Source organism: Amia ocellicauda, chromosome 14, assembly GCF_036373705.1.
Source record: "Amia ocellicauda isolate fAmiCal2 chromosome 14, fAmiCal2.hap1, whole genome shotgun sequence".
NCBI classification, from domain to species: Eukaryota; Metazoa; Chordata; class Actinopteri; order Amiiformes; family Amiidae; genus Amia; species Amia ocellicauda.
Genome location: NC_089863.1, coordinates 5,462,255 through 5,472,716, shown reverse-complemented (window position 1 = coordinate 5,472,716; position 10,462 = coordinate 5,462,255). Strand labels below are relative to the sequence as shown.

Here is a 10,462-nt window from a genome sequence, read left to right as displayed (position 1 = left end):
CGAGGTATGCAGCAAAGCATTTGTGAAGCCACAACACGTACAACCTTGAGGCGGATGGGCTACAACAGCAGAAGACCCCACCGGGTACCACTCATCTCCACTACAAATAGGAAAAAGAGGCTACAATTTGCACAAGCTCACCAAAATTGGACAGTTGAAGACTGGAAAAATGTTGCCTGGTCTGATGAGTCTCGATTTCTGTTGAGACATTCAGATGGTAGAGTCAGAATTTGGCGTAAACAGAATGAGAACATGGATCCATCATGCCTTGTTACCACTGTGCAGGCTGGTGGTGGTGGTGTAATGGTGTGGGGGATGTTTTCTTGGCACACTTTAGGCCCCTTAGTGCCAATTGGGCATCGTTTAAATGCCACGGCCTACCTGAGCATTGTTTCTGACCATGTCCATCCCTTTATGACCACCATGTACCCATCCTCTGATGGCTACTTCCAGCAGGATAATGCACCATGTCACAAAGGTCGAATCATTTCAAATTGGTTTCTTGAACATGACAATGAGTTCACTGTACTAAACTGGCCCCCACAGTCACCAGATCTCAACCCAATAGAGCATCTTTGGGATGTGGTGGAACGGGAGCTTCGTGCCCTGGATGTGCATCCCACAAATCTCCATCAACTGCAAGATGCTATCCTATCAATATGGGCCAACATTTCTAAAGAATGCTTTCAGCACCTTGTTGAATCAATGCCACGTAGAATTAAGGCAGTTCTGAAGGCGAAAGGGGGTCAAACACAGTATTAGTATGGTGTTCCTAATAATCCTTTAGGTGAGTGTATATGTGTGTATGTGTGTGTGTGTGTGTGTGGGCATGAGTGAGTATGTGAGTGTGAGTGTGTGTGTGTGTGTGTGTGTTATTTTTCCATTTTCCATTTTCAATTTCTCAGTTCTTCTAGTCTAGTCATCTCCTCTGAGCTTGTAAGTTAGGCTAAAGTTACTTGATAGTAACCGGCTTTGCTGTGTGAAAATAAACACACACTTAATTTCCTTTTTTGTTTTATTCTGAACTGTGCATGAGAGACACTATTTTGCATGACAATAAATCAGATAGATTTTAATTTATTAACACTAGAGCCGCCTATATTTTGAACTACAAAAAATGCATCAACTGCAAAATGTGCGGCTGCTCTATAAAACAGCTTTGATACGAAAATGACAAACAATTGGATAAAATGTACTGTTTTTGCTTATGAAAATCACACATAATTTCACGGCAAAAACACTAGATTTACATTGCATAATAAAGTATTTTTCTTAGTTAAAAAAACAAGTGCATATACTTAAATGTGAAAAACGAATAAAAAACTTGATGCAATGAACTATGTAAACTGATGTAGAAATCTGCATGCACAGATCTTAGCAAGCTTATATAATTATAAAACATAAATAACCAGTTATAAAAACAGCATGAACATAAAATATTATATCTTATGCAACATGAAAGTGCATTAGTATTATTAGTATTACAGCAGCATATACAGACGGGTGACAAATGAGAGTAAAAACCAACAAAGTGTCTCAGTAAGGTGTTGGGTACCATGAGTTTCCAGAACAGCTTCAATGCTCTTGGCACATATTCTACGAGTCTCTGGACTCTACTGGAGGGATGAACACCATTCTTCCAATAGATATTCCCTCATTTGGGGTTTTGATGATGGTGGTGGAGAGCGCTGTCTAACATGTCGGCCCAAAATCTCCCATAGGTGTTCAATTGGGTTGAGATCTGGTGACTGTGAAGGCCATAGCATATGATTCACATCATTTTCATACTCATCACACCATTCAGTGACCCTCGTGCCCTGTGGATGGGGACATTGTCATCCTGGAAGAGACCACTCCCATCAGGAGAGAAATGTTTCTCCATAGGATAAGGGTGATCACTCAGAAGAACTCTGTAATGATCTGCAGTGACCCATCCCTCTAAGAGGACAAGTGGACCCAAACCATGCCAGGAAAATGCAGTACACATGTAATGCAATGTAGTACAGATGAGTGACGTTCACTGCTGGAGAATGGAGTCAGACACAGAATTGTGTGAATTTCCCAGACAAACACTCATGTCTAACTGCTGTGCCTGAAAAAGATCTACTTTGATCAGCTGCTTTACACTACTTTAACTCAGCAGACTAAATATTCAGTGTTTCTTATGTGATCAGGAGACAAAATTAAAGCATTCATTCTAAATTCTAAACGAGAAACTATGACTAACACATGACCAAAAAAACAACTGTTTAACTTTTCATGGTTGAACTTTCTTACAGTCACAGGTGTGTCAAAGTCAGCAGCTGTCTTCTGGTCATTCCTAAAAATGCTGACAATCAGAGCTAAATAAAATTACTGTGGTAGTGACTACTTTGTGGTTTGTTGTGGACTGCCTTTTTGGGGTGTAAAATGAAGATGCAGTCGTCCATAAATTACACCCCCCACCATGTTATGACTCAGAATTGTAATTTACTGGTGACTGAAGAAAAGAGTAGGAATGGACTGTTACAATACAGAGACACATATAGCACTGACACATAGAACTATTAACATAACTGTTTGTGTAATTTAAATGTAAAAATTCAATCCAGTACAGATTCTCTCTAGTATGAATACACTGCTGAGATTTAAGGTTGATTGTCTAACTGAATCTCTTCCCACTCTTGGAGCTCCTGTGCGATTTCTCCCTTGTGTGAATCTGCTGGTGACGCTTAAGGTTTGGTGCCTGGGTGAAGCTCTTCCTACAATGGGAACAGCTGTACGGTTTCTCTCCCATGTGAATGCGCTGGTGACGTTTAAGGTTTGCTGCCTGAGTGAAGCTCTTCCTACACTGGGAGCAGCTGTAGGGTTTCTCCCCTGTGTGAATGCGCAGGTGAGATTTAAGGGTGCTTCCCAGACTGAAGCACTTCCCACACCGTGTGCAGCTGTAGGGTCTCTCTCCTGTATGAATGTGCTGGTGAGAATTAAGGCTTTCTAAATGACGAAAGCTCTTCCCACACTGGGAGCAGATGTATGGTTTCTCACTTGTGTGAATGCGCTGGTGAGATTTAAGGTTTGCTGCCTGAGCGAAGTTCTTCCCACACTGAGAGCAGCGGTATGGTTTCTCCCCCGTATGAGTGAGGTGGTGACATTTAAGTTGTCCTACCTGACTGAAGCCCTTCCCACACAGGGTGCAGCTGTATGGTTTCTTCCCTGTGTGAATGTGCTGGTGTAATTTAAGGGTGTTTGCAAGTCTGAAGCTCTTCCCACACAGTGTGCAACTGTAGGGTTTCTCCCCCGTATGAATGCGCTGGTGAAGTTTAAGGTGTACTACCTGACTGAAGCTCTTTCCACACTGGGAGCAGCTGTACGGTTTCTCCCCTGTGTGAATGCGCTGGTGACGTTTAAGGTGTCCTGCATGACTGAAGATCTTCCCACACTGGGAGCAGCTGTACGGGTTCTCTCCTGTGTGAATGCGCTGGTGAGTTGTCAGTCTTGATGCACTGGTGAAGCCCTTCCCACACAGGCTGCAGCAGTGCACTCTTTTCCTTGTAGGAATGCATTGGTGTTTTTTGAAGCTTCCAAAGTTCCTATACGTTTTCTCACACTTGGGGCAGCAATGGCAGCCCTGATGATTCCTAGATGTGTTTGAGGGGGGAAAGTCAGAGCTGGAGGGTCCAGGACGCAGCTGTCTGCAGTGTGAAGATGGGCTCTCACCCTTCACTGCACTGACACTGCCTCCACTGAGCCCCGTCCTCAAGGCACCAGAGTCAGCGTCACACAGCGCATCTACCGGAAGCTGCGGCTCCAGTTTACAGAGGCCTCCTGTAATATTGTCTATTCTAAGATCACAGGGTTCCTCTTTCACAGCTGTATGCATTTCCCACTCCAGCTCACTGTCCTCTGTCTTAATGTGTACAGACGCCACACTGGGCCCACACTGTGTACTGGCAGAGTCTGGTTCAGCACCAGCTGCACTGGGTCCACACTCAGACCCCAGTGCCCCGAGTCCCTGTGTTAAACCCACAGTCTGTGGCTCCGCCATGTGGCCAGACTCCAGTCCACTGAGCTCCATTTCACCGTGTCTGCTCCCGTGCTGCTCAGACAGACTCTTGTTGTCTTCAGTAGCTGTGGGCTCTGTGTCCTGCCTCAGACTGGAGCCCCACTCCTGCTCACAGGGCTGCTGCTCAGTGGGAGACCTTTTCCCAGAGTCAGGGAGAGCGCTGGCCTCTACAGCTCCTGGGGGAGGACAAGACAGGAATAGCAGATCAGAATTGGGGCATCCCGGCAGTTAATCACCGAAAATGAATGACATTTTATTATTATTATTTGTATTTATTGGGTGACTTACAACATAAGTGCAATACAAATACAATTAAGTTCAAGGCATCAAACATTACAACATTTGGGGGGGGGGGGGGGTTAATGGAAATGGAAAATATGACGGCACAGTAATTTTTGTACTCTGTGCTGTAAGCTATTTATAAAAGAAAATGTGCAAGAATGAATACAGAGGCTTATCATCTGTTCACAAGTTGAATCTGAAGTTTAACCACCCGCAGATTCCAGACTAAATCCAGCCGATCTGCAGAAGAAGGGCACTGCTGGGGTCGCACGGACTCCAACTGTAAAGAGGCAGCTAAAGTTCACTAACTGCGTGAGTGATGCTGCAGCAGCATCGTGTGATTAACTGCATCAACACAGAATTGTTCCTCTTTGAAATTGTTTTGTGCTGTTTTGTGCACAAATGTGCATTTGTCTCAATTCATGCCATAACTATGTTGTTTTCTCAGTTGTTACATAAAAAGCATGGCTTATTCCAGTACATAATGGCTTTTATACACTGATCAGCCATAACATTAAGACCACTGACAGGTGAAGTGAATAACACTGATAATCTCGTTATCATGGCACCTGTCAGTGGGTGGGATATATTAGGCAGCAAGTGAACATTTTGTCCTCAAAATTGATGTGTTAGAAGCAGGAAAAATGGGCAAGCTTAAGGATCTGAGCGACTTTGACAAGGGCCAAATTGTGATGGCTAGACGACTGGGTCAGAGCATCTCCAAAACTGCAGCTCTTGTGGGGTGTTCCCAGTCTGCAGTGGTCAGTACCTATCAAAAGTGGTCCAAGGAAGGAAAAGTGGTGAACCAGCGACAGGGTCATGGGCGGCCAAGGCTCATTGATGCACGTGGGGAGCGAAGGCTGGCCCGTGTGGTCCGATCCAACAGACGAGCTACTGTAGCTCAAACTGCTGAAAAAGTTCATGCTGGTTCTGATGGAAAGGTGTCAGAACACACAGTGCATCGCAGTTTGTTGCATATGGGGCTGCGTAGCCGCAGACCTGGGCTGTTTTGGCGGCACTACACAATATTAGGCAGGTGGTCATAATGTTATGGCTGATCGGTGTATTAGTGTAGTATATAGCCTACATTATAGCTCGTCTAATAATGCGTTTGTCTCATCTCCGAGACTCTAGGCTACTTAGTACCACGACAATCTGTTTAACATTCAATGCGATCCATGACGTGATACATAAATAAAAACATTTATGTATTTAATAAACAATAGGCTATTAGTTTTGTTGTTTTCATTGATTCTACTGCAGGGGTGGGCAATAATTTTCATAAGTGGGACACTCTATTGTAGCGTTATGTTGGGTGTATTTGGATAAGAGCATTTGGGCTCTGAGCTGAAGCGCTGATCTAAAGAAGACCTCTCCCCCCCCAAAGTTATCAGATTTCCTTAGCTCATCAGATTGGAACTGGTTTGCATCAAAGTGAAAGTTTTGGGGAGGATGGCACCGAGAAGAGGCCAAATAGTTTTGAATTCTGCTATGAGATGTCTGGAGAAAGGGGCCTGTAGGTGATAAAAACTCTTTGAAGTGGATGAGAGCCGAAATCCCGACATAGAGCTACGAAGCCAGGCCAACCGGCATTTCCAAAAGATGGCATGGATTGACATCAGTCATAAATCAAGCCCCCCTCCAATAGGACACTGGGGGCTGAAACCGAAATCCAATCTCAAGAACTCAGGGACCAATCACCTATTGATCTGACAGACTATAAGGAACAGCGGACAGTCTTTCTCTCTCTCTCTCACCTGAACCAGTACCTAGCTGCCACAGCTCAACCTGTAGCTCTGTTGCCAGAACCGGAACCAGAAACCAACCAAGTCTTTGCCGGCAACAGAAGAGTTAAACTGGGAGAAGGAGATTGAGCCGTACGAAGAATTCTTTTAAAGGACTTTATTAAATAAAGAACTTTACAGACTGCGCTGCCCGCCTGTGCCCACCTGATCAGTGGAGTTTTACAGCTGGACAATTGACTAAGTCGACTGTATACGAAAGTGTCAGTCATTTAAATAGCTATTTGAGTCTTAAGAAACTTGACCCTTGGAACGAACAGGGCCCTGCTTTCCTCAAAGACTTTGTCTTCAAGTAACTACGGTGGAACCCCTGCTTACAAAGAAGATTTTGTGCACAACCTTGGAGCCTTCAAACCAGTGGAAAATCTGTTTGGAAACGACTCTACTTTCGCGAAACCCCAACTTCCAGGTGCATCGACTGAGTGGAAGTTCTTGGACAAAGCCGAACCGGACTGCCTTTGTTCCAAACCACACGGACCTCGTGCCGTGTGCTGTTATCTGAGCCCGAAGCCAGAGAGGCCTCTCTGCGATTAATCTGTGATTCATAACTCTAGAATGTGTAATATCATTTAGTTTTCTTAAATATAAATGTGTGTTGCATTAAACTGTTTTGTTGATAATTTTAGAAATAAAATCTGTCAACGCCGAGAAATATCTTCTCATTCCTGTTTAACTGTTTAGTCTGAAATTGACACAAGTTAATAGACATTAGATTGGTGGCCCTGCCTATCCTTAATCATTGAATAATAATCAGTTAAGGGAAATTGTGGTAACAAGTAATGATAGGATCTTTCTCGGCACCTAAACGTAAATGAGACTGATATATATATAACGAGAAGTTACCTGACATAAATACTAACCTACGTAGTTATTTAATGTCTGACTAATAATACTAACGAGAGACTCACCTTCGTCTTACTAACCGGTATTGTAGTCAATGTGTTTATAACCTTTTTTGTTTAACGATTTGTGTTATCATATGCGATCCCATGGTCTTTGATTTGGTCACGGAAGTGATTTGTCTTTGATTTGTTGATCTAGAGTTGAATTTTAATTAGTTTTTCCCTTTTGTATAATTAGTGTAGTGCTACATTTAGTCTTTGTTTTGAATAAATTTGACAATTTATATCTTTGGAATTGGTGTCTGCGTCCAATTATTACAGAAATTGAGTTCTACAAGATTCCAGGATTCGTGATAAGGTGATACTATAAATTCACTTCTTTAATTGAAATTTATAAGTGTACCTTACGCTACACTATGAATGTCAGTATGGCATCGCAGGCCACATATCTGTTTTGTCATGAATTATTATTATAATTTTTTATTTTTACCATATTTACACTGATATTTATGTTAGAACGTGTACAATAGATCTAACTTCAAACTTTTACTTATTCAATGTGAAGTAGAGAGTCTCTCTTGGACATTAACAAGGGAGGTGTGAGGTCAGGTGTCATTTCCGATGTTGCAATGCACAGCACTGCTGCAAGGTGGTCGTCACTAATGGAGGATCTGTTCTTTGATTTATTGAATTTCATCACTATAAATGTCTGTTCGCATATGTAGGTTGAACCAAACAGTACAAGCATCTTTTGAGCATGGACCTTGATCTTTTGAAAGTTCTGTTCATTGAGAGATGCATATCTTTCCCGGTTCACATCAGATATCGTAATCTGTTGCAATGTTGGGAGGTGTGACTTGCCTTCAATTTAACGGGAAAAAGTAGCAACATTGCCATGAAGGCTTTGACAAGGCAGTACATGTCATGAGCAAAAAGCCCCCTTCCTTGTAGTTTACAATTCAGTTCATTCAGGAGACCCATGACATCAACGGCAAACGCAAAATCAGTCTGCCAGTCGGGGAGGCAACCATTAGGCCTAGGCCGTGGACCCCCAGAGATTCATTCTCTGCTACATACCATCCATAGGAGTTTTTTTTTTTTTTTCGCTCCTCCGTGCCTAAATGGTTTATTTATTTAAATGTTCACTTACTTTATTTTAGATCATGTAAACTGTTGCCAGGTCTATATTTATTTTACTTTATTGTATTTTTGTATTTTATTTTGCTATACATTTGTTGTATGTTTACCACTCTGTAAAGTGCTCTGTGGCTACAAATAATTGATTGGTTGATTATAGGGAAGGGTCACTGCAAATCATTACAGAGTTCTTCTGAGTGACCACCATTATCGTATGGTGACACATTTCTATCCTGATGGGAGTGGTCTCTTCCAGGATGACAATACCCCCATCCACAGGGCACGAGGGTCACTGAATGGTGTGATGAGTATGAAAATGATGTGACTCATATGCTATGGCCTTTGCAGTCACCAGATCTCAACCCAATTGAACACCTATGGGAGATTTTGGGCTGACATGTTAGACAGCGCTCTCCACCACCATCAACCAAACCCCAAATGAGGGAATATCTTTTGGAAGAATGGTGTTCATCCCTCCAGTAGAGTCCAGAGACTCGTAGAATCTGTGCCAAGAGCATTGAAGCTGTTCTGGGGCTCGTGGTGCCCAACACCTCACTGAGACACTGCATGTTGTTTTTCCTTTCATTTGTCACCCGTCTGTATATTTAGTGTTAGTGATTGCTTGGAGATCATGTGATAATGCTTTGATGAAAGTAACTAAGTAACTTGTATTCGGAGTACTTTTTAAATGAGCTACTTTTTACTTTAACTTGAGTAGTTTTTATATCCGTTCTCTTATTCTACTTGAGTAAAATTGAATCAAAGTAACAGTACTTCTACTTGAGTAGGACTTCAGTACTCTTTCCACCTCTGGTCAATTATGTCCCTGACGGCGCCTCAGTTTGTCTGAGGAAACGCAGAGGAGAGACGCGCACTGCAGCTGGAAGAGCAGCGTCACCTCACTGCGCAGGCGCGCTACGTTTGCTTTCGTTTTCATTGCTTCATCCTCTCACAGCGGTTTTAATATGAAACGAGCGGATGCGCATTTTCAGCCCTGATGAGAAGCCGCACAGATGCGTCACAGAATAAGATCCAGCCCATCGCGTCTGCGCATCGCGTCTCTTTAACCAGCGGACATGAACACAATGAACAAGTTACCTAGGGCAGCTCCCGGGGTCTCTCCTCCTCCGTGTCCGCCGCTTCTCAAACTCCGCTTCGCCGCCCGCAGCTCCCGCAGCCTCCAGCGCAGCCTCTCGGTCTCTCGCCGCCTTCGGCTCATCTCCTCTCGGTGCTCCGCCAGCGTCTCTGCCAGCGCCTTCCGCGCCGCACACTGAGCGGCTCTCATCAGCTCGGCCAGAGCCGAGGACAGGCGCTGTGTGAAGCGCTGGGACAGAGACATGCTGCTCGGGCTGCTGGGCGGCTCAGTGCGCAGACACTGTTTGTCACAAGACGGTCACTCTGGGGAGTCACAGCCGGTCTCTCCAACAACAGGATGCTACCGCTTCTATGGATGTTGGTTTCGCAGCTTGTATGCAGTCCTGGGCAGAAGTGTGTGCTGCCGGGGTCCTGTCGCGGCTGTTTGCTGTTAGGATCCTCCCGTCGGGGAAGCGGACACATCCGATGTCTGCAGCACGTGTCGGTCAAAAACAGGAAAACCAGAAACTGTCGCCGAAAGAGGATGTTTGTGTAACAGCTTATCTCGTAGAACAGCTGTTTTCACATCAGCTAAATTTGCTTGTACCTTAACATCCCTGTATTATCCCTGTAATGATAATATTAATATTAATAATTACTGTTTTTTTCAGTAGTGTAATAAAAGTACGGTATAGTGTTGTACAATATGTAGAAGTATAGTGCAGTAGTGCTCTGAAACTTTCTTTTCAGAACCTACAATATCCTTCCCTAAGGTCTACAACAATAAACTGGAATAAATTGCTCCATTTGTGAGGATGATGATTGTAATTGTGTTAAGCAGCCAACACCCCCACACACACGCACAGTTGTGCATTAAACTTTTTACACTGATTCTACATCAGCTTTTTACTTTGATGTCACTAGTTATTAATCTTTATCGGGCAGACACACACCTTTTCATCCTAATAGTAAGACATATCGAAAACTAAAAATGATATCAAACATTTTAATACGACTTCCATTCGGACCCACCACCCAGTTCCTTCAACAGAGCAAATCATTGTTGTCCAGCACAGTCATAATTAACGTGGCCTTAGGCACCCTATTGTAGAGGCTTGTATTGAAACCTGTAGAATATTGTGTTGTTCAGTTTTGTTAAAATATATTGAATAAAATAGAAAAAGAGCAAAACAGTGGCATGATTCCTGTGAGACAGTTGGTTCTTTACCTTGGTCCTCTTCCCGGGCCTTTTAAAAAATACACCTCACCTAGGTCAGAAGAGA

General features: G+C 43.5%; 1 protein-coding gene across 1 annotated transcript; it reads right to left on the bottom strand.

Annotated features, from left to right (window-relative positions):
• Positions 1 to 669: 669 nt before the first annotated feature.
• Positions 670 to 9,623, bottom strand: LOC136768380 (zinc finger protein 436). Its single transcript, XM_066722566.1, has 2 exons — positions 9,204 to 9,623; positions 670 to 4,218 (listed from the first exon to the last, which is right to left on the bottom strand). Exons 1-2 carry the CDS (start codon positions 9,442 to 9,444, stop codon positions 2,642 to 2,644), a joined length of 1,818 nt encoding a protein of 605 aa, XP_066578663.1. The 5' UTR covers positions 9,445 to 9,623; the 3' UTR covers positions 670 to 2,641.
• Positions 9,624 to 10,462: the final 839 nt, after the last annotated feature.